The sequence below is a fragment of the Salminus brasiliensis genome, chromosome 10 (genome assembly GCF_030463535.1).
Source record: "Salminus brasiliensis chromosome 10, fSalBra1.hap2, whole genome shotgun sequence".
Lineage (NCBI taxonomy): Eukaryota > Metazoa > Chordata > Actinopteri > Characiformes > Bryconidae > Salminus > Salminus brasiliensis.
In genome coordinates this window covers 20,541,469-20,566,850 of record NC_132887.1, presented here as the reverse complement: position 1 = coordinate 20,566,850, position 25,382 = coordinate 20,541,469, and the positions used below count along the sequence as shown (strand labels likewise).

The 25,382-nt window shown below is 41.6% G+C and overlaps 1 protein-coding gene across 1 annotated transcript in view; it reads right to left on the bottom strand.

Moving 5' to 3' along the window:
- Positions 1-5: 5 nt before the first annotated feature.
- The window catches only part of mboat2a (membrane bound O-acyltransferase domain containing 2a), an 82,510-nt gene continuing 57,133 nt past the window's right edge, over positions 6-25,382 (bottom strand). Inside the window, exons 4-13 of the mRNA XM_072689650.1 lie at positions 21,246-21,341; positions 18,481-18,536; positions 17,186-17,240; positions 14,804-14,987; positions 11,525-11,717; positions 9,023-9,126; positions 8,875-8,939; positions 8,650-8,782; positions 6,026-6,177; positions 6-4,985 (exon numbers count right to left, since the gene is read on the bottom strand). Coding sequence (XP_072545751.1) covers positions 4,805-4,985; positions 6,026-6,177; positions 8,650-8,782; positions 8,875-8,939; positions 9,023-9,126; positions 11,525-11,717; positions 14,804-14,987; positions 17,186-17,240; positions 18,481-18,536; positions 21,246-21,341 — 1,219 coding nt within the window. The 3' untranslated portion in view covers positions 6-4,804. The remainder of the gene's footprint in view (positions 4,986-6,025; positions 6,178-8,649; positions 8,783-8,874; positions 8,940-9,022; positions 9,127-11,524; positions 11,718-14,803; positions 14,988-17,185; positions 17,241-18,480; positions 18,537-21,245; positions 21,342-25,382) is intronic.

Sequence of the window (25,382 nt, the reverse complement as noted above, 5' to 3'; positions counted from 1 at the left end):
ACATGTTCATATTGTAATGCTTTTAATTGGCTGGTTGAGTCAGTAGGTTACTGTCAAACACACAAGACATAGAAAAACCAGGATGAAAACACTCAGACAAAAACGCCCCCCTCACAGCCACTGCAATTAAATGATACAATTGGTTTTCAGTGTTACCTGAATGAGGTAAAAATCACAGTGTTGAGAAAGTACGCAAATCTATTTTAGAACCATCCCCAAATTTAAAACAAACGAACAAACCAAAACATACAGTTTGTCTTAGAGAAAGCAAACAGAGAGCTGACAGCAGTCAGATGAATCCCAGGAAGGCAAACAGGATTTATTCTCCATGTGACGTTATGATTATGATTATGATTATGGGGAGAAAAACAAAAACATAATATTAACATCAGCATCAAGTACAGGAATCGTAAGAAATCTTTTGGCTTTGTACAATGTTGAAGCACTTAGTAGTGAATTAGCAAATTCTAATCTTTTACTGCATCTCAGACTGTGACAAACGGCAGACTGCGACAATACCAGTCCAGTCCAAACTGGCCAGTGATGGCTTTGCCTGGGCAAAAGAAAGGTTACAGTGTTTCGATCACATGGCCAATGTAAATCCCATCAAATAGCGACAGCAGGGTTGGAGAGCAAAGAGCAAAGGTTAGACCGAGTCAATTCGTCTGTTTAAATGTGTAGTACAGTGCAATTTTAGTGGCTGGATCCTTCTCACCAACACTTGCTGACTGTGAAGGCCTCTGTTTTTCTGTTTGTTTGTTGCATGGGATAAATAAATCTGCCCAAAAGGAAACGTCAGTAGCTTTTCAGCTTCTACTTTCTGGATGTAAACGTTTTTAACGCTGGCTGGATGCACCCTCAGACCTTTTAACCTGTGAATCTCATCTCCAGATGGCTAAAGTTCAGCCTTAGTTCTACATTAACTTGCAGTCTGTGTTTGTGTCCTGCACAGCAGAATCAATGTGCTTGTTCTTTCTTAAAGGCTGAAAGGAGTTAGGAAGGTGGAACCACCAGTCAGCTGTAACTATGACGCGGGACTTGGAGAGACTTAGCTGAGACTCTATGAGAATACCTGTAAGGGCACAGATCATCACATCCGTGAACAAGATGATGGTGAAGAACATACACCATACACAAACAGTGTGAGAAAGACCCTGCCATACTTACATACCATTCATGACACACACTCTTAAAAATAAAGCTCCTTAAATGGTTCTTTGAGCGATGCCATAGGAATCAGGGGATTTGTTAAATTTACAGACAATAGGATCCATCATTACAAGATGAATTCTCAGTGGAGAAAATTCATTATATGGAAGATTTGAGAATAAGGCCTCATGTTGTGCAAGTGTGAAGAAGGTTTTTATAGAACCAATTTATAGGTTCTTCACACCCACATCTCCACTACAGACATGCTCCTTATTGAATGAAAAGTGGCTCTTCTGTGGCATCCCTCAAGGAACCATCTGAAGCACCTTTATGTTTAAGACTGCATGATTAGTGCTATAAACAACGACTGTGTGAAAACGATGACTGTAACCAAGTTCCAATCAACCAAATAAGGCTGGTGGTTGTCTATGTTGCCGAGATTAAGAACATGTGACCTCAACAAAACTGAGGAAAACCCATCGCACGCACTTCGTTCAACGGATACAAGTTTAAACAACGGGACAATATTTACACTAAACAGGTGTTCACATACATTCACACACAGGTACACTGACAATGTTATGGTTTCTATTCGTCAAAAGATGGTATAGCAATGTCACGGCATCTTCAACGTTCCATAAGGCCAGAAACATACTCGCGGCAAGTACGCAATCGCAAATGCCAACGCCCGACCAACGCTAGGTCCTGCTGTAATAACTCAGGGTGCGTTCTCACCCGGTACTGTGCCGGTTAAAACACTCAACAATCAAAATCAATACTTGTCCGACAACTTAGGCTGATGCTGTAGCTCCAACTACGCGTGAAACCCAGTCTGCGTAGCTTGAAGCGCCTGCGTTCACATTCTTGCGTGAAGTATGTTTCGGGCCTCCCCCCCACCCCTACTCGAGATGCCAGGTGCTATACGCAACTATGTAACGCCAACCTGTAGAGGGCTATTTTCAACAGTTGAGATTCTACGGAGCACACAGAACACGGCATTCTCCTGCGGCATTGTTCTGGCGGTTTGTGTATTTTATCGCTAAGCCACCTCATTCTTAGAAAAGAGGAAGAGAAGAAAAGCTCTCCAGGTCTTCAAGTTAAAAATAACTTTCTTTTATGACCAAATGAATCACTTTTTGGGAAGTTCTTTAGTGCAAAAACCTCGAACCCTGTTGTGCGCCTGTATACACTTAGGGAGTAAGAACGTACAACATTGTGTGCGCCGCGTGTGATTTGGCACTTTGGACATACGTAGCGATACGCTTTGCATTGATGTGCTGGTTATGTGGTCGGGAACACTCGTCTTATTATTGTTTTTTTCCCTTTGGCCTTTTGGGGCAGCTACACCGCAATCCTACAACACCACGAGATAGAAAAGCAATAATTAACAGAATTGAATCTAACAGAAGCATTTCCTTTGTTGGACTCTCAGTGCAAAAGCTCAATGTGAAGCTATAATCAGGGATTATAATCAGAACTAATGAAGGAAGGACTTTGGGACATTCGGACATCCTTAGAAGGCAGAGAGTGACATATTCACCTTTAAATGCTCTTGTAATCAGAGCTTCGCTTGTGTTGATTGTAAACAATGAAACTGAAATCCACTCTTATGGCTCTCAGGGCGGGCTAGAACACATGCATTTGAAAGACCTGAACAGTGTAGCTGGTCTTTATACATAAATAAAAAGATACATTACATTTGGTGTAAACTTAAAGGCATTCTGAATCCCTGATTATGGCTTTAAATCGGCTAATAATTATTCATTTTCAAATGCAAATAATCAAATAAAAAAAAATACATACAACAGAACTGACAATTTAGTCGCAAAAACAGTCATTACGCCTCTTGGCTCTGCGTGTACCAGGCTCTTTTGCACATGGACTTTTAATATAGGAATCAACCTGGTCCTCTGGATTTAGTGTTCACCATGTAACACCAGATCTAAGTGAAGGGTGCTCGAAGAACCGTAGGGGGCTCGTCAAGTGCTTTTTTTTTTCTCAGAAAGGGGAGAGGGTATCAAATACTCAATCTTACCCCTGTAACAAAAACATTCAGTGTTATTGAAGCTTCACAGCAAAGGGCCTTGCTCACACTCATGATCTGTAATTCACCCTATCGAATTCCCTTTTGCAACCAAGGCCCACCAGAAACAACTTAGTATATCTGTTCCCACACCTCATATTAAAGACATTCAGGAATCACTAGCAGAGCTTTTCAACTAGCATGAAATCATATGAGCATGGCCCTTTGCTCCTGGTTGAAAGCAATTTTCAGTAATAAAACTGACACGGATTATTGGTAAAAGAATCTTTGGAGGTTTCCTTAGGGCCCAATGTGCAGAATTAGTCCATAAAAGAAAGAATTCAGAGCAACTGTAACTATCTTAAAAGGCTATGTGGTCAGATCATGGCCAGTGTAAATCATTTTATCATAAAATGACATTGATATTGTTGCTGTCATATCATAACCTTGTAACTCTAAATGTTTCTTTATGTAATTAATTATATAAATAATTTTATATGAATTGGAGACACCAGCTGTCCAGCAATTTTATGCTAGACCAACAACAATGGTCCAGAACTAGATCTTGTTGAACTAGCCTGCTTCTAAAGCACATTGTGCTTTTTTATTCTCCTGTAAAGCTACTTATTCAGAGATATAAGGTTTTCATATGACAGCGACAATCTGCTGTCATGGTAAACAACGGTGCGAGGGTCTTTCCCTTCGGAGGAACACAACCATGATGCAATGTACTGTAAAACATCCAGGTTCACTACAAATGTCTCATGACATCATGTGGTCCAGTGAGCTTCCTGTGATGTCGGCTGATAATGACAGCAATGCAATGCTAATTGAAAAGCTAGCGAACTGACTCTGGTGAGCCCCGAGGAAACCAACAATAAACACAAACTAAAAGCCCTTAATCAAAACCAGAATTGAAATGCTAACATTTAAAAACAAAAATAAAACAGATAGTCTTTAAACACTCGTTCCTAATAAAGCTGACTCCCCCCTCCTCCCCAATACAGCAGCAGATATGAATCGATTAGACAGACGAAAAGGAAAAGATACTGCAAAGGACCAAACAGTGGCTAGAGACAGGAACCTAAGGCTTATGAGAGATTGGCATCACATGTATGTGTACTTCTGTTCCTTTATCAAACCCCCCCGCCCCCCGTGTTGTTATTTTGAGAAGAAATCGGTCACACGACGGGTACATAGTTGAACGGATGATGGCAAAAAACCCTCTAAGTACTTGCAAAAGCTAGCCTCAGTGCTGCGAATGTTCCTTCCACAAGCAACGAATCTCCCAAGCCGGTCCACTGAGCATTAGATAGTAGATAGAGGGTTTTTAAGGCAACTTCAGATTTGTTTGTATTCATTAAGCTCCATTTCTCCCCGATCGCTTTCCTCCCATTAGCAAATCACTTTGACCAATTAATGTCCCCGTAGCGAAGCACAATTAGCCCCGGCGCTGCTCCAGAAGGGTCGTTGCACTCGTGTGCATGTTGTTTTGCCCATCGTCTATGTTTTAGCATCCCTGTCTGGTTGGGTTTGGAGGGAGAAAAATGGCTGCTCTGGCTCTCAGTCTTAGTTTGCGAGTTCTCCACAGCGCTGTGTGCGGGACGGGAGGTGGACAGGGGATGCAGGATCTCATGTTGTTTTCTCCTTCTGGTTGCAGTTGCTGTCTGTGCTGGTGTGGGCACTCTGATCCGCTGGCTGGCTCTGAGCTGGACTCTGTTTCTCCTGCGCTTTATCACGTGTCGAGCTGCGCTTCACCGGGAGGGCCAGGATGAGCAGCACGCAAGCCAGGTGGAGACAGAAATACCACGACCTGAAACACAGTGGGAAAGAGCTACAGATTATTTTTAGCTATGCAAAGTCGTTTAATTTGTATAGATAATAGTTATAGACACTGGACGCATTCATCTGTGCATATATGCAATGGCTAGCTGTCCTTTAAACACTGAATCAGCCTGCGACCACACAACATTTTATGAGTTCTTCTGCAGTAATCAGTGTCTCTCTTTAAGCCATATTTCCTTGGCTGGCCTCCCAAACCATTTAGCCTAACCAGCATACCCACCTCGAGTACCTTCGTCTGCCTAATTATCCTCTTTAATGAGAATTCTTTATACGCTCCTCATACGGTCAAATTTAATAACGGTACAAATGACCACTATAGATTTTTTTTTATCTCAGCAGGGCTCATAAACCCAGTCACTCTCTGTCTCTCCTCAAGTACCGGCCCTAAAACTGTCTCATTAACAGAGTGTGGCTGTCCTGGGCAAAGACAGAGTCATGCTCTTCTTTTCACCTCTGTCTGGATAAGTGTTCTCCTAAGTCTTCTACTACAGATGAATATGAACCAGCTCATGGTTATTTATGCGTGGATAGCATCGCAGATTTCTGTGTTGTTGATATTATATGTTATTATATACAGTCCAGGTCAAATCGCATTGCTTTTGTGCAGTAGTTGAGCTACGATGATGTTCAGAATAGGTCAGTGGACTTGTTACTATTCCAGAGTACCAAATTGATTTTATTCTGATTGTATTCTCTGGAATGATGGTTGGTGCTCCACCCAATACTTTTGGGACAAGTGGGCAAGTTGGGGAAGAGGTGGGGTGGTGATCATCCAACATCCTGACTTCACTAACGCTCTTGTAGCTGAATGCAATCAAATCCTCACAGTAATGCTCCAAAATCTAGTTACTCCGACAAAAGCAGGATAAACTCTTTTTTTTAATATCCACTGAATGAGTGTCCCAATACTTTTGTCCATACAGTGTATGTAAATGATAAACGCACAACAGATAAATAAACAACTATAATACACTAGCAAACCAAAGACAGCGCTATAGCAGTACTCACCAGTAGAACCTCAGTGAGGGTCCTACAGCCAGCACCACGAATGGCACGACTGTGTAGCATATAGCGATCTGCGTGCTGGCCCACGTGATCACGTCATAGATCAGCTTGTGTGTAGAGGAGCCCAGGAAGTGCTGCCTCACATTGTGTCTCACCTGAAACGTGGAAACAAAGAGTTGGTCCAACGTTTTCCTTTTAGACGGCTCACTGCTGTCGCTGCTGTAAAGTATAACTAGTATTCCTGTAATGGCATCATTCCTGACTTTAATATATGTAATTGTAAACAGATCCAATTTCACAGGAACCTGAATGTTTGAAACCTGAAATTTGATGGATGTCCAGTAAACTGTAAACTGTAAGCTTAAGCTATAAAAAGACAGATCTCACAGTCTCCAAGCTCTGATAACCAGTTATGTAGTACATTAGCACAAAAAAATACAGAAGTGACACAAGAGGCTCGGGCTTATGAGAGCAGAGGATTAACAGAGTATGTCTTACGTTGACTTTAATGTAATACAGAGAGATCTGAGCTTCTTCACCGCACACAGTTTTGATTCAACATGACATTTAAAGGTCCTCTACTGCTGCCTGACCTAGTTCCTCTAGCAAAAGAAATTTGGAGAACATCAATCATTACAAGCAGCAGAGTCAGAAAGCAGAGCAGAACTGAACCTTAGTATGTGTAGTGTTGGTTTGATGATGGTAAACTTCAGAAAATCTCAAGCGTATTTGACGAACTTACTGCTGGTCATATACTGTATAAAGTGTATACTGCAAGAATGCTTGTGAGTTTTCTTTCATTTTCTATGGGGCTGAAGTCAGGTGACCGTAGCAAGCAATCTAGAAGCTTCCAGGACTTATTCTGAAACCAAGCCTTGGTGGACTCTGAGGCATGCTTGGGATCATTGTCCTGCTGGAAGGTCCAATCATGCACAAAAGGCCTCCACATGCTGCAGGTATCCAGTGCCAGAGGAAGCAAAGCAGCCCCAGAGCATCACTGACCCACTGCCAAGCTTCACTGTAAGCAGGATGTTCTTGTCATTCTTTCTGCTCCAGGCATACCGCTGACCCATAGGCCTGAAAAGTTCCAGTTTTGTTTCATCACTCCACAGAACAGAATCCCAAAACTCTCTGTGGCTTATTTTTATGGTTTTAAACAGATTGGAGTCCACTGTTCTTGTGCTTTTGGCTCAATAAAGGTGTACGGGCATAGAGACCTTCAGTTCCTTATTGTGCCAACTGAAACCTATGTGCTTGCTGCCACCAAATCTTGCTGCAGTCTGGTGACAGCCGGTGATAGCTTCTACTTTCTGCCGCATCCAGGTAGTCTAGGCAGTGTTCCTTTAGCTCTGAACTTGCGAACTATGCTTCTAGCTTTATCTCTAGGAACATCCAGTGCCTCTGCTCTCTGTTCCTTGTTGGTACAAGGCAGTGATCTTGTCTCTGAATGTTTTAGCCAGTCCAGGTATTTAATGTGTTTTAATCAGAAAGCTATTGATTTGCCACCTGATTTGCAAATGTGTCCTCTTATTAGGGATTCTGTTCAGAGTCTACTACAGTCTAAACAATTCTGAACAAGTCTGAATTTGAAGAAAGCAGTTGTTATATTCGTTGTGCTGAGTTATTTAAATTGGACTTCTTTGGACTTGGTTTATTGCAAACCCAATTTGCAATGGGGGTTGAATAATTTCAAGTTTAAGTGTATATCTCACAGTATAACAAGACTTCAAGTGCGACTCTACCATTCCTATTAGTGTAACTATCTAGTTTTATTACCAATATTTATTATTCGAATTTGAGACACCAAATCATCCTAATAAGAAATTTTATTTCTACTCATTTTACTCCAATCTGTATGCATGCTACAGTTTATGTGTCAAAACAAGCAAACTAGGGCCATCAGCTAATATCTCCAGACCAAAACTGGGAAGTGAGGAGTCCGTCTTGTCCTTACTAAAAAGCCATATTTTTTAAAGATTAACTATCTGTAACTGTCTATTTGTGGAACATGTTCAAATCTCATTTAGCTAGCTTACAGCTAATTACAAAATGTCCAGCTGTCTAGCAATTTCTCTACGGCCACAATAATAACCTTTCAGTCCTTTCAGTTAATAACCTTATACAGTGCGTCATTAAGCCAGACATGACCTCTGTCCTAATTGGTTGCCATGTATAGTGTCTATTCAAAAAGCCCTCAGAGCTGTAACACTCCTAAGAACTGCAACATGAGTGGGTGGGGACAAACTGTTGTAGGCTGAATGGGTGGAGATATGTAAATGAGTTGGTTCCTATGACATTACAGAAAAACCCTGAACTCAAAAGAGGCTGATTTAGCAGCTTTATATGGACTGTATGACTGTGGGAGTGAACAGTACTTTCTGGATCCTTAACAGTATGTATTACTTCAAACTCCTTGGTTTCAATGAAGTGAGGGATTTTCAGCTTTCCATGATAGGGCCCCGTTAAATTTACTGTATTCAATTATAGTTCATTCATTTTAGTCATTTTCCACAGCCTTCTTGCCTGTAATTTTCAGCTTGGCCGATACTTAGGTAACAATGCCTCTTCCAGTGTGAGGTCAGAACTAACTGTGGTGTAATATGTAATAACGCAGTCCTAATACTCACTGCTCTGGCTGCTAGTGTCACGGCGATGCCTGTGACGAAGGTGAGGTAGTATCCTGGGTACACTCCGTGCCACATGGCAGAGAGCAAGAAGGTGGCTGCTGTCGGATGGTACGGACAACGCTCGTAGCACACCCTAGGATCGACAAGCACATCACACATTGTCATTTGTGGAATGAAATGAAACACAGCAGTTCACGGTATCAGACATGGGAAGTTCGAGGCTACCTTTTCAGCCAAAGTGCTGTCTGGATGTTCCAGTTGTCAAGGAACGACTTGAAGCTGGTTGCGAACTGCAGTTGAAGGAGATCATAAGTACATTAGGTTCAGGTTTGTGCTTTATGAACAATTGACTGACGTTTGGATTTCCTCGTACCTCAATGTCCAATATTCTTAAGTTCGAAATCATGTCCCATTTTGGAGTGCCATCTTTGTTGTAACCATTAAAGCCAAATCCGGCAGCATTGTTGATGGCGTCAGCTGAAACAGCAAGAGAAAGAAATCAAGAAAGAAATCAATTACATTACAGTAACTTCAAGTTCCTCATTAAAACCCACTGTACTCATCTGGTTGTTGGGCCACTAATGCAAGTTGGACTGCACTAATCAGCCGCCTCACTACTCACTTCTGAGTAATTACTCACAACCGCTCTATGTCACATGCATGTGGGTGAACCTTTTTAATGAGAACGAACCTCTGGCCCTAAAATGACCCGCATGCACACACCCTAATCAGGAGCACTGTGTGAATGAACTGCATGTGCCATGCACACCAAGCTAAGACCAAATCACTCCCTACTCTAGTGCACTATAAGACTCATCAAACTACCCTCTACATCCAAATACAGCTTTGTATGTCCAGTAGGGACCTGTGCATGGAGACTGAATCCCAAATGGCTCTTTATTAGACATATTGTCCATATTTTGATTTCATCTGCATCTATACTCTGTTTTAAATTTGTATTCAAACAATTCACACATAGACATATAGGGTGATACGGAACATTTGAATACATTTCAGTTTTACTACAGTACCAGTCAAATGTTTGGACACACCTGGTTGAGTGTGCGCTGATCGTCGTCTTAAAAACATTTGATCCAAAAGCCAGAATTTTGTTTTTTTTTAAAGAGGATGCTGTGGACACATGTATCCACCATAGTTAGTCATGGCAGGAGGCTTTCAAGAAGGCCTAAGTATTTCAAGCAGGACCATGGTATTGTGTATGTGAGGGTGGAAATACCTCTCAAAGCATGCACAGTGTCAAATAATAATAATAATAATAATAATAATACATACATACACACTCACTCATTTAGCAAGATCAATAAAACGCCTTAACAGCCTATATGACTAAATCATCTCCTTTCAATTAAACTTACAATGGTCACCCTTGCTTTTGGATCATATGTTTTTAAGATTATCAGCACATATTCAACCACATATGTCCAAACTTTTGACTGGTATTGTATTGTATAAATTTAACCTTTTCTTTGGTACATTTTGGTATGGCCAATTAACCCACCCGTTCGTTGCTCCTTCTAGCACTAGTAATGTTCAAGGACTTAACACGCCTCTCCTCTGGTACATGCAAAGCCAGACACCGCCTCTTTTCAAACATCACCGGGCAGCCAACACGCTTGGGCAGCTGGCGACACGCACCAGCTAACAGACGCTTGAACCTTCCAACATTGCTTAAGATTGATGAGCGGAGAGAGTGCGGCCAATTGTGCTCTCTCAGACTCCAGTTGCTGATGGCAAAGTGACATGGCTTGGGATTTGAACTTGTGACCTCCCCAGGCCATAAGGGCAGTAATGAGCCATTAAAAGCCCTAAACTTGAAGCACTTTAAAAACATAGCTCCATCTACATGTGTGTAGTCTGCCTTTGCCATTTATAAACATGAAGACCAGGAAACAAGCATTATTAAGAAGAAGGAGTAAACTGGTGAGCTTAGTAAATAAACACACTTAAAGACAAATCTTCTACTGTTTCATCCTTGTTTCTTCATCTTATAACAGTTTCCTTGGCTTTCATTGGCACAACCCTGGCCCTAACATGGATAATTCTGACTCCAGAAGTGACCAAAAGCCTAGAATCAAGACTAGATGCTGAAAGTTTTCTTATACCTGCACTGAGGTAGCAATTAAACCCATCTGAGTAATCATAAAACCTGTAAAGTCTAAAGAATGCTAAAACCATGCTAAAACCAACATGTATAAACACACCCCACCTTAAAAGCCGATGTGAATCGTTTAAATACAGACTGAGAGCTTTGGAGTACCAAGGCAAATAAAAGCAGAACATGTATTATGTCCTAAACGTTACTGAGGGCACTCTACAATGCGCTGTCTGGTATAGAAGCCAATGTTTTAATGACCTACGCATTGTACCATGCAGGGAGCCATTTGAGATTCAGCCTATTCAAGCAGCAGCCTAATCCGTCGTCACATAGATAATTTGCTCTGAGCAGCTCTCAGCTGGTCATTATCAGAGCAAGACGAAGGTGAAAAAAGGTCAGATGCATTATTGCCGTAGCAGAGAATACTGCTACTAAGTAAGGCGCTGCTGCCACCTAAAAAAATCAATTCCACATGTGAACTCAAACCAGGCCATTCTTAACAAGCTCACACTGTCACATACTGGACAATTATCCTGTTTAGTACCAAGCGCATTAAAAACCAAGAAAATCTGAGCAATCTGGGCAACTCTGTCATGTGAACCTAGCCAAAAAGTAGGATTGAACCTCCACGCAATTCCCTCTTTAAACACTAGGGCGCAGTATAGTACTATGGACCATGGAATACCACCCAGACAAGGTTTCCTAGTGACTGTCACTATTCTAAAAAGCAACTGAAGAAAAAAACCCAGTCTCCCTCACCAAGCGTCCACACAAAGTAGTACTTGGGCCGCAAGCTCAGCATGGACAGGTAGAGGTAGAGGACCCGCAGGTAGAAGGGCTGCATGGTGAATTCGGGGTCTTCGATGACACGCTCCACAGGGCACACCCTGTAGAAGGTCAAGTAGACCAGCAGGCACAGAGCGCAGGTGCCCATCTTCAGGATTACGTCTCTCTGGAACAAGAGCCACAACGCCAGTCAGTCACAAACACAAATGACGATTCATTAAATTAGGTTCAAGCATCATTCGCTTGAGGCGTAATACAAATGTCTGGACACACCTAATTAAATTGCCTTTTTATACTATTTTGACTATTTTTAATAATCGAGAAGTTATCAAAGCTATTTAAAAAGTGCATACGATTATGACCAAATATGCTTAAATCAAAACATACATTTTTATTCTTTGTCTTGATGCAGGTTTATAAACCCATTGCATCTGATGATCCTCCTTATATACTCTTAAAACTAAAGGTGCAGACAAAGGGCTCTTTGTGTGATAGCATAAAATCATTTTTGCTTCCATAGAAAATAGAAAAAATAAAAGAATCATTTAAACAGCCTTCACTGGATGTAAAGGTTCTTCTCCCTCCCTCACAGAACTCCCTGCAAACATTTTCCTTTAGGGAACTAACAGTGTTTTTTCTATGGCATCGCTCAAAGAAATATTTGCAGCACCTTTTTTAAAAGCACCAGTAGGTTAAACATTTCTTGTTGGGGATTTCACTGGGGGAACTTTGAGTTGTAAAGCACCAGTCAGGAGTGTATGGAAAGTACAACACTACAGGGACAAAAGTATCAGGACACCTGTTCATTTACTGTTTCTTTCAAAAAAAATGTCCTGCATCCTGTTAGAGGATGGAGCTTCAAGGATATGATTGCATTCAGCGACAAGTGTGAATTTTGTGTGAAATTTTGTGTGTAAAATGTCTTTAAGATGCTAGAAAAGTCCCTTAGCAACTACCTAACAACTACCTGAAATACCTTAGCAAGCACTTAGCAAAAACAGCCTAAAAAGTGAACACCACTTATGCTGCTTTTTCTTCAAAATATCAATTTCCATTTAGCTCTTTAGATTATCTCTGTATTTATTTAGTGAAGCACTTTGACTGACCGGAGTGTATAAAAGGTATGGCAATACATGGACAAAAGTACTGGGACACCTGCTAATTCATTTTTTCTACCAAAATCAAGAGTATAAAAAAGATGTTTTCATGCTTTTGTTGGAGGACAGGAGCGGTGAGGATTGATTGAAATTATCAACAAGAGTGTGAGTAAGGTCATCCCCATCTCCATCATTCCAGAGAACACAGTTCCACTGCTCCACAGCTCAACCCCTCTATCCCACACCTGGCATTAGGCCTAGAACAAATAGGTTCATGTTTATCTGCTCTAGAGAGTCCCAGTCTATTGGCAGTACTTTTCTACAGGAACTAGATAAATTGTGTGTGTGTGTGTGTGTGTATATATATATATGTATATGAACATCTGTTTTAGCAAGGGGTTCAACATAAAGTATGTGAATGCATTCGCTAGAAAGGTTGTCCACAAACATTTGGACATGTAGTGTATATAAATAAACGTGCCTTGCCTCATGTAGGCACATGTGAGCCGCAGAATTTCAGGTAATGGGCTACTTTAGCTCGACTTGGCTAACATGTCCACTCCACCCAGCAAACACACCCTGCTTTCTTGATGCAGGTAAAGGCTCTAGCACCTCACTGGCAGGTTCACAACCCATGCCCCTAAACTTTGGGTGTGTATCTGTACCGTTCTGATCAATAAGAGAGCAGACAGCGAAAACACTGTGACTTATAGGCAATTTCACAGCCTTCATTGAGAAAAGCTTGGGTGTTCCTAACGAAGCTATGAATCTTGGACTACTGTGAATACTTTGTGGCCGGATTGAAGCTGCTCGCGTTCTCAGCACGGCAGCTATTGAGCTAAAAACTCAGCCTATAAGACTTTCATAAAATTTTTAGTGATCATGATAAATCCCTCACAGGTTTTAATTAGAGCGTGGCTCTCAAAAAGGACCAAGACTGGCTGGTGGAGTCGATCAAAGAGACACGAACGGCGTATAGTGCTTTGGAGAAAGGAGAAAAGCACTGACTGTGCTATTTTATACGGCAACGTGCAGAACTACTTCTCCTCTACCTCACCAGAAGAAGACGAATTCTCCTCACTGAAATTACTGTCTGCTCTGGGACCCACTATACACCCAGCTGCTTTCTAGGATAGATAGAAGACCTCAGAACTGTCACTGTGTCACTGTGTGTGTGTGTGTGTTGCAACAGGCTTCTCATTATAATGGCTCTTTTCATTTGGAGACGTTCTTAGTTGAACTGAGCTCGCCCTAAAGGCTGAAACAGCACAGTAGAACTGAAAGCAGGCTGGTACTGGCTATTCTAGTAATAAGGGAAGTTGTGTCCACTTGAAAAAAAATTGATCATCTCTTTGTAAACCGTTCTGTGGCTGTGCTGTGACCAGCTGGGCTTGTTTATCTTGTTTTGTCGCACCAGAAAAGAGGAAACAAGACTAGCAGAACTTGACCTGAGTCATCTGCTAACACCCATGACAGCAACAGACATAGAGGATGTCCTCAATTAGTCACAAAAGACATGTCTTAAGAAATACTATAATCGATTTAAGGTCATATATGTGTGTCTATATATATAAACAGCAAAAACAAATAATAGATACTGATTAAATTGGTCTAAATCTGTCTTAAAGGGTCACTAACCCTCACTAACGCTCTTGTCACTGAATGCCATCAAATCCTCACAGCAATGCTCCAGAGTGTAGTAGAAAGCCTTCCCTGGACAGTAGAAACAGTTACTCCAACAAAGCAGGATAAAATTTTTTATAATAACCTTAATTTCAGGATAAACAATGATTGAGCAGGTGTCTCAAAACTTTTGTCCATATAGTTTTGTCCAATTTCTCTCTAAAAAAACACAACAAAAATGGCTATAACTGGTACACACAAGCTAACAAAATAACCTCTTAAGTCCTCAGCATCAGGACTCTCTAAAAAGCATCTCATTTTTTTTTTATCATAGCATAATTCACTATTATCCAAAAATGTACAATCTAGTAAAACAAGTAAGATAACCTTCCTATATGCAGGAGTGTCCAGACTTTTGACTGCTACTGCATGATCTAAACACAAGCATGGACTTTATTTAATAATCTACAGCTGTAGTAATAGGGTCCCTCAGCCAGCAGGGGGAGCCGTAGGGCTGAGAGGACTGGTTTACCTTGGGCGAGGGGTCGCTCTGCTTGCATTTGCCGTTCTCCTTGCCGTTGGACTCCAAATGTTTGTGCTGGTAGCCCGTGCCCTCGATGAAGGCTATGTAGTCATTGTAGGAACATGTAGGTCCCGCCAGGATGCCCAAGAAATTACAGTTGTAACTCAAATACTCCAGCAGACTGGGCATCTTCCTGCACGCAGCAAACAAACAGAGAGCAACACCATTAAATAAACACGCACATCCCAACAAACAAGCACAGGTCTGATCCAGGAGGGAAAACCAAAGGCATGATGTCAACACTGAGTGATTAGAAATGACTGAATGTCAGCAGTGTTAAACTTCATTGGCTTCTCGTGGTCCTGTGGTGTTTTCCCTAAGGCAAATTTGATGGTCTGGATGAGGAAATGTCCTGACGCCTGGAAAGGATCACAGCCCAGTCTTTAGATAAGAACAGGGGTTTTCCCATTGGTTTTTAACACTGTTCTTTTTCAATACATGACAACATTGGCTTTCATGCAAGCAGGCATGATGGCGTTCCTTTGTGCTGTGAGATTCCTGACCCATCACCAATATTCTATGGCTGTCTGAACTAAAGGCTTTCTCATTCCAACAATATTAATAATAATGAATTATAATTAAATCAATATGTATTGGTATTTTTGGGTGAGGAGGGTGGAAATGGGCAATTGTTTAGAGGGCAGGTCACCTTACAAAATGTGTACACACCTTTTCTTCCACTAAACCTGTTCCATGTTCCTGAAGCAAACACAGGGGCAAACCAGGTAGTATCTTGTGATTTGAACCTTAAAAGTTCTTCGAGTTAAAGCTTTTGGTAAAAGTTTGGTGAAAGTAGTCAATATACAACTGCAAAGAAAAGCAAATGACCCCCTTGAGATTAGCAGAATTTCTGCAATTCTGATTAAAAAATGTGATCTGATCAGTATGCAAGTCATAATTATAGGCAATCCATAGTTGTACTGTACATGTCTTTTATTGAGCACATTCAGTAAACCACCAAAAAGCAGGCTAGAAAAAGTAAGTGTACTTAAATGTAATACCCTGTAGATCCTCCTTTAGCAGCGATCACCATCACCAAACGCTTCCTGTAATATCTGCCCACTATGTTGAGGAGGAATTTGAACCTGTAGATGTGTTTCAGTTCATCAGTATTTCTGGGATGCCCTGTGTGCACAGCCTTAAACTGAAACACCTTTTGCCAATTAGCTCTTGGAAAAGTCATTAATACAGTGGTTCACTTACGATTTCTAGCCTGCATTGTGGGTGTTTTCTCAATGTGCTCAGTAGAACTGTCTGTGTTTAGTTTAGATTATGCTTGTCTATAATTGTAACAATCAGACCACATTTTTATTAGTAATCAATTCAGAAATCGATATGAATTCACTTCATTTTTCTTGCTTAATTTCACCATGAAACCGCAACTGATCTAGTAAGAAATGAAGTGATATGTCTAAGGCCGTGGTTTCTCTGGACGCTTACCCTGGTGTTTTCTGCCCTGGCCCTTTAGGCCTTTTATCTAATTGTATGAGGCCTGTTTCGCAGATGCTACATCTAGAAAAAACCTGAAGTCAACCTGAGCTTCAGGGCTACAGGTGCTTGTGGGCTCATAGGCCCTAAAAAAATCCATAAACCAGTATAACGTATTGTGACACAGCTGAGGTCCCTCCCAACTGACGCATACTAACAGGTACAGCTGCAATAATTCTCTGTCCTGTCACAAGTTGTGGCCTTTTCGTTCTTTTTAAAGCACAAAACATAGTCCACATGGTCTTTATTGTCTGAATAGACACTCTCGTTAAACAAGCTTCGTCACTTCCGCTCCTCTTTTCCACTCTTTTTCATTGCTCCCGAGTCCACTTTGCAGCATGAACACAGCGTTGCCTGGCAACAAGCTTCCAGTCCCTAAACATGGAAGTGCGGCCAGCGCTTTGTGGCTCAGGCCCTGGAGGCAGCTGGGCAATAATGCCCGTAATCACCGCCGTGAGGAGGAACAGTGCGCGCTTACAGGAGGAGGGGATTAGTAGCGAGCTAGCTGATCAATGGGACCCATTCCATAAGTAATAGTGGGCGACATTCCTCTGTCAGTTTCAGTAAAGGTGAAAGCTGAGCTGATACAGGAGAGAGTACCCTGCTGGGTTGATATCAGGACCTCAGTGCCGTAATTGAACACACATTAATGTAAAGTAAGAAGAAGCGAAAGCAGCAGAACAATCAGTGAATCAGAAGGAGACAAAAGAGCCGATGTAATCGAATGTTAGCGAGACCATTAACTGGTGCAGAAATGGCAGAGAGGAAAGAGGCGTGGGTCAGGTGAGGTTAAGTGTGAGTACATGATCCAGTCCCAGTTACAAACATACCTTTCGCACATACCTTACAGCGAGATACTTTTGACTGGGCTTGAGATGCTCCTCCTTCTTGGTGAGACCTGGTGAAAGAAGAGCACACACAAACACACCCCAATTATGTTGTATTACAGGCTACACACTGTGCCAGTATATGTCACATATATGTCCAAATGTTGGCTCCCTGGTTAAAGTCAGGCACTTGGTTTTCTCAATACAGCTGTGGCGTTCACTATGAATGAATACACACTATTAAAGTGATCTTTTAAATATACTGATTGATATACGGAAAGAAAATTAAACAAACCCTTTAAAATGAGCAGAATTTCTGCATTTCTAAACAATGGGATCTGATCGGTATGCAAGTCATAATTATAGACAATCCATAGTTGTCTTTTATTGAGCACATTCAGTAAACCACCAAAAAGCAGGCTAGAAAAAGTAAGTGAATCCTTAAACCCTGTAGATCTTCTTTTAGAAGCGATCACCACCACCAAACGCTTCCTGTAATATCTGCCCACTATGTTGGGGAGGAATGTGTACTGTTTTGCCAATTAGCTCTTGTAGAAGTCATTAACACAGTGGTTCACTTACTTTTTCTAGCCTGCACAGTGGATGTTGTCTCAATGTGCTTAGTGCAGATTTTAAAACTCAGCCCTTGAGGCACACCTGTGCTTGTATTACACGTGTACTTGGATAGTTGCAGTTAAACAGTGCCGCAAACCATTTAAAAGTAACACCTTTAAGGACATGTAGGGGTTAAATCCAGCTTTGGTCAGCTGTCCTTTGAGAACTAGACACCTGTACATTGCAGTGCTGAGTAAGCACACCGGTGGAGTGAACGCTTAGCAAGTTTACGCACCAAGCCGCCCAGAAGACAATGTAACAGGCAAGTAGCGCCATACAAACAGTGTGCCTAAACAGCAACAAACGCATGAGGGCATGACGGAATGGGACTGTAGAAAACACTGTCCGCACACTGTGGAACAACTGCGGGACTCACGCTGGACTCTAAGCATCCACGTTGTAACTTCTTGCTATGGGTGCAAAAGATAACATTACTGCTAAAGACGAGATAATAACGCCTGACTCGAGAGATACAAAGGGCTGTCAGTTTAGCAGTGTAGCACTGAGCAGTCTCAGAAGGACTGTTACTTTCTGCCTCTTTGATTCCTTTCATCTCATCACAGAGAGATCAAAGCCATGGATTGCTGACAAATGGGACATTTCCAGTCGCGAGACTTTCAAAGAGTAGCCTGAAAGCGGAAAGGACACTGAGAAGGGCTCGTCTGACGCAAAGAGGAGCAAAAAACGGTCACTCACCGTCGTGAATCTCAAACGCCAGGCTGGTGATCTTCTGTGTGATTACCATCATTGGCCTTCGGGGGAGAGGGAAAAGCAGAGAGAGCTTAAATCAGTTGGGAATAAACACACAAGGCTGAATGTCCTAAATGTAAAGTGAATGTCCATTACTAAGCCCTGAACTCTGAACAGGTTTTATGCAGTAGGTTAGTTAGTGCTGGTCCACTGTATGCTCTTAATAAAGGCTTGTTTAGGGGGTCTTAGTAATGGCAATTGTTTAATATTGTCGCTGTTGAGCAAACACCTCGCGTCCCTATAATGGCAACTTTACAGGAGAAGGAGAAAACCTTCATAACTTTGAATGGAAGTCAATGTAAAAAATTTATTCCAGGTCATTTTGGGGCCTTTCTATTGGTCTAATTTTGTCACAATGTAAAGAACAGATGCTTAAATGGTTCTTTGCCTAGTTAAAGTCACAAGTCACAAACCCTTATACTGTGCTATATAGAGACCATTTTACTTAGAGCATAGACTTTAAACATGATGACGTTCTCCATCATTTTTCTCCCTCAGTAAAAAGGCAATTTCTCTGGCTGGGACCGCATGGTATGGACAAAACTCAATTCTAACCCCAATGAGCCCTAGGCCTATTTCTGAGACCTTTAAGACCTCATTTTTCATTAACTTCACTCTAAATAAAAAGGGCTGTATATAGTACTGAAAACAGGTTCTATGTAGAGCTGGGCAATATGACGATATTTTATCGTATTGTGATCAATTTTGTTATTGTGATAACAATATGCTTTTCTAAGCATATCAAGGATACTGTCAGTGCTTCATAAACACTGATCTGCTGCAGGTTTTATTAGTAACAGTGTAATTAGACTGGTTTATTAGACGAGGAGCAGCAGATGTTAAATAAAAATCACTGTGTTCAGTACGAGAGAGTATCTGAATAGTAGTTTATAAGAATCTGTCGCTACTGATGTAACTAGTCTATGATTATATGTATTGTGATATATATTGTGTATCGCAAAAAAAAAATCTTTAAACATCATGATATAGTATTTTTAATACTATTTTTTATTTTTAATCACCCAGCCCTAGTTCTTTGACTTGCAATAATGGTGGATATAAGGGTTTTCACCAATAAAGAACCCTTTTAAACAGGATGTCCTGGTTCTATACAGGACAATTGCCTTTACTAAAGAACCCCTGAAGAACCATTTATAACTGTACTATTTATTATCCAGTAATTAAAACTAAGCTAATAAGCAGCTTGAGGGAACTGAGGTATGGGCCCACCTACAGGCTTTTGGGGTTTGCTTGCTAGACTTAGCTGGTCACTAAATCTCATCAGAGTAAATGCATGCCCATAAAGATCTCTTCACCTGCTCGAAATGCATCCAGGTCTGTTTTGTACAGACTAAACTGATGTGGTTTAGAACACGGATGATGTTGATAAGTGTTCACACTAAAATTAGTTATGCGTGTCCATGCTGTTTTACATAGCTTTTCCATCGATTTTGAAGCGACTAAACTATGATTTTACATGTATTTACCAACAGAGATTGGTGACGGTCTTGTTCCAGTGTTTATTAGCAACATTAGCCTAGCATCTCTCAATGTAAACTAAAGAAGCACACATCCTTTAACGCTTAGAAATCTTTGGCGTATGGCATTAAACGTAACCATAAAGACAGCAGCATTCTGAAGCATAACTTCAGTAGGTCTTGTGAGAACTCACAGTAATACTGAGGTCAAGCCTTTCACTTCATCATCTCAGCGAGCCTCGTCTCACCTGTCTGTTGACGCTAGCACTTCTCCAGTGCCTAGAAGATGAGACTGTCTCTCCCTCTCTTTCTCTCTAACCCCTGCTTTCAGCTCTATCACAGCCATCATCCATTATTCATCCTGCTACACCACCGGCGTCCACACGCCCGTTGCACTCCTACAACCTACCGAGTGTGAAATTCACCCAGCTCCAAGCTTTTCTCGCTAGCATTTCACGTCTTAAAAAGGTACAGTCATATTCGTGTCCTTGGTATAATGCCAGCCAACTGTGGGTAAAGGATGTACGTATATGTACAGGTTTTACTGCAGGTGGACAGTGAGCATGATGAAACTGGACTTGTCAAGGTCAGGAGGACAGTTATTGTTTTTCCACATAAGGATTTTTTCTTTACTGAGTGGAATCAAAGAAATAAGACATGTAGTGCTATATGTTTGCTTATTTTACGATTAAAATGAGTTGGAATGCACAAGGTTTGGCCATAGTTACAGTACAGAGCTAGCCATTTAAATTGCTGCCTGACAGAGCATGAAGTTCACATCTTGGCCTTATTAACTGAGACTTTAGGGCCTTTATTTTTATAGCATTTAAATGGATACTGGCTGTCCTGGGGCAAAGACACACTACAGTCAATGGCCAAGTCAGGAGGAAAGGGATTGATCTGAAAATCAACCTATAGGACCAATGTAGGCTTCTAGCAAAGTCAGAGTTTGATAAAGTTCCTGTTCTGCAAAACACAGACCACAACTTTTAACTTTTTAACTGTACACCCTCAATCAATAACAGCCCCAAACACCAATTTCACAGACTGACACTGAACAGGTTGCTTTCGTAACAAACATCAAATGTTAAGGACAAAAAGGGACAGAAAATGGCAAACGAGAAGTGCTTACTCTTGCACACTGTACCCTGCTAGGTTGAAAGAAAATTGTGGAAGTGAGGTAGAAATGGTTTGATCACTGTGAGCCGTGGTGCAGTGCTGCAATACACTTACCCTGTGAAGTCTGCCGAGTACATGCCATAGTCAAACACATAGACCCTGGTGATCTGGCAGAGTGTGAGGTAGCCCAAGGCAACCACAAAACAGTATCTACAGAGAGGGAGAGAACAAAAGGAACATGTCGAATGAGCTACGGTATATCCTAATGGTACAGAAGGGCACCATGACAAGGCACCATGTGCAATGTTGAAGGGTATAATGATCCTGGTCACATTTGCCAGTGTCTTAAATGGCGAAACATTTAAGACACTGGCAAATGTGACCAGGATCATTATACCCTACCCGTCATGCACAGTTTATCAGCTGGCCTATGCTTTAGGCCAATGTGAATTCATCAAGTCCTTTATTAAGTCCTGTGGATTCATCAGTATGGACAAAATCACGCAGATAAAACCAAGATAGAGACGTTTAAAGTGTCTGAAAAACTTGCACTTCTTACAAACAATTTATAAAATTTGACCTTTACTAAGATTGTTAAGCCTCCTCCCCAGACCAGACCTGCTCACTAGACCTCCTTTAACTTAGGAACATCTCAACCAGCACTGGTTTCTATGTAATTACTGAATAATAATCTTAAAATAGCATAAGAGTCACAGAGTGACTCAACAGTTGGGAAAACTGGCTCCCCCTAGTGTAATTCACGCTTTAGGCCACCACTAAAGGACACGGGGCCCTGTCTTACACCCTGAGCAAGGTGCGTTATGATGCTCAATGCCATCTTACACCCCGCCAAAAGTCTATTTTCACGCCTTCCGCCTGCGTCGTTTAAATAGTACTGGTGCTTGCGAATATAGCTACGCCATCGGGAGTGGTGGTCTGGAAATGAGGTGCGTTCAGGTACATTTCTGGTGTGTTGCTATCTTGGCAACAGAAAACACAGGTGAAACACTGACTGAAAACAACCTAGGCAGACGTCAACAGTCAGACATTGATTGCTATCTTGAAAGCGAATTGTCAACACAGGCACGTGCCCAGTGTGCGTTCACCCCGCTTTGCACCATTGAAATAGCAATCTGCCAAAGTCAGAGCGCACCTGGCTCTTAAAAGCAATGGCAAGTGACACGCTGATTGGTTTATTGCACGTTACGCCCAAAACACACCCATGAATAATTAAGAGACTTTAGAGACATTTCGAGCCTTCGAGCCGTCTAAGGCCTACTTTTGACTGTTGTTGCGATAGCAAAGACACACCGGCACGCCCCAAATCAAGCTGTGCAATGTGCGGTTGGCAGCTCGCCAAAAGATCGAGCCTATATTGTTCTGGACAAGCTGAGAGATACAAAACCAGCACTCAATATGGCCTAATATTAACAACGTTGGCAACGTTATGCAGTTCTCGCAAAGTTACATACTGCAGATAGCAGCTTGCCGAGCCTGGAGTGGCAACGACAGGTGCTATCATAAGTCAGTGGAGCACCAAAATGATTCTGAAGCTCTTATTTTATGGTAAAAATGCTACATAATGCTGCTTTAAAATACCAGGACCAGGATTGACCCTAGTTCTAGATGAAAAAGGATCTCTGATAATAATTCAGCCTTGGCATAGTAACATAGTCTGAGAATACTGGCTTCATCTGAGTCCCATCAAGCCTGATGCTACATCTTTCTGAACTGCTGCTAACGCAACAATTTTTGACAGCTGAGCGACCTTGAGGGAGAACATTAACTTCTAGATGTGTTATATCCGCTACAAAATTCCTATGCCTAGGCTAGCATCCTGCTGAGTGATGGGGACAGAGGGAGGGCCAGCCTATCCACCCAGAGAGAGTGACTACATTCATTTACAATGGTTATCAGTTATCAGAACTGTTTGCTCCTTTGGTATCAAAAATGTTAAAAGAATAGGTAACAAAACGTCAGACTATATTGAAAAGTTTAACCGGACAATTTTTCATAGCGTTGAACAATCTAAAACTATCTAACCAACCCAGATGGGCCCAGTGTTTAACCCCTCCTGGCCCCCTCACTAACCCCTCCATATGTGGGGGCTAACGTACAACCTGAGGGCAAAACTTACTGGTTCCCAGTTGGGCTACCCATACACCTACAACCACTTTGGTAACCTTTGGTCATTTTTTTTTACATTATATCTAACATATCTCATTTACATCTCATTATAAAACAGTTCAGTAACATTTTTTTTAATTAAAAGAGCCAAAGGTCTTCCATGGAATTGTGTGGAAAAGCTTTTTTAGGCATCTTTATTGTTAAAAATGTAGTTGCCAGACAGTGAGCTCTAGAATAAATGAATAAATAACCTAATAAATAAGGTGCCATGTCATTTGTGTACACATTTCTCAGTCTAGTCTAGAGTATAAGGAGTTAATACAGAACCACTGGATAAGTGAGGCTTTTGGAATGGTTTATATGAAACTAGGCGAGGCTAATGAATAGTTCATATGTAAGAGAACTAAGAGAAATACTATCTTGCATTTGAAGCAGAAGAGAAGAAAAGCTGCAGGCTGTTGTTGCCACATCTTAAAAAAAATAAATAAAAAATAAATAAAAAATAAATGTGCTCACTTTGATATCTCAGATATTCCGGAAGCTAATTTATGCAACATGGTTGCAGATAGACTACAAGCATGAATTAATTAGCAATGCTTTGGAGATAATAAATAATCAAGACTGTTTAAAGCACAATAACGGCAATACTCACCATATCATAGCTTGACTAATGACTTTTTTTTATTTTTTTTTTTTACAATAATTAGGCAACATTTTTTTCAACATTAGGCAATTAATTTTTTGGATTATACACTTTGGACACTTGGTAGACAGTTAACTTACCCTCTAACCCTTTAGCTGACCGTAGCCCTAACTTTAACCTCAACCCAAACCTGAACCTAACACTTACCTTAGTTCTTAACTCGAAAGCCCCGATTGTCAGTCTGGCTGAGTCTGTGCTGGTTGGCTCTAGTCTACAGAGTCGACAGTTGGTGAGAATCGAGTGGTGTGTGAAGAAAGAAGACTCTGATTTGTGGGTGGTCTCTCTATCATACCCTAGTGTAATATAGTAGTGAATACTGGTCAGTGACCCATTCTGAAAGGGTCCCGTCTATAGCCAATAAAAACTGACCTAGTTATTAGGCAGTTTCTTACTGTAATTCTACGTTCCACCTTAAATGACGAAGCAGCTCCATTCTGGCACTAGTACCTGTCTGATACTGCAGCACCATTTAAGGTGGAATGGAAATTCTTATAAGAAACCAACATCTTCCTTATATGTATGGTAGCCTCTAATAGGTGCTGTGCTACCTCCATCTCCAACTGTGTTCTGTACAGACCATGCTGACCCTGTTTTCTCACCGACGCCTTCAGCGAAGGGCATTTTTAGTTTTGAGTCAGCACAAATGGCGGCGCAAGTCTGAGTCCCTTAGGTAACGCGTGTCATTCATGTGTATTTTGAGGCGTTTGGTTTGGCCCAGCAACAGACTGAAGTCGTGTAGTGGATGATCCCTAGTCGATTAGTGTGCGATGGACACACTAATCCAACAACAGGTGAAATTTGTTGATTATGGAGGCAGGTCAGCTTTACCTTGAACCTCAGGCTTCATTGCTCAGGGGTTATTCCTCCTAAAGCTCATTATTCAGTAACTGCTGTTAATAATTCAATAACTACGATGAAACTAATGTGCATGCTGCATAGTTCTGGGACGGAGGATCTGGGAATGGGTCCACATAAAGGCCTGGCAGGATTGAAAGATTAGGAATGTAAGAATAAACAGGACTACACTGAGAACAACATGGTTTCCCCTACCCAACCACTTCAAACAGCTTCTGCACGTTCAGCATGTTAGAACCTTGGCCTCCGCCCAAAAAACAAATGTCTCTGTGTTCGAGCTCCAGAGAGTGAGCTGCCAACCTCCTCGCCACATTCCGAAGCTCTGCGCTGAGAGCGAATGATTGGCAGGGGCTGTTTCGTTCTAGACCTCTAACAATGCCAGTTTAAGATGTCCCCAGACCCACTCGTGGCATTCGGAGGCAGCAGCCACCCTGCCTCAACACTGGCTTCCTTCATCAGGCCGTGGCTTCGCTAAGAAAGGCCTTGTTCGGCTGGTGAGCGTGCCGCATTGTTCCGCGTTTCTGTCCTCCAGCTGTGCGCCAGAGAGAGCTGTTCACTGTTGTCCA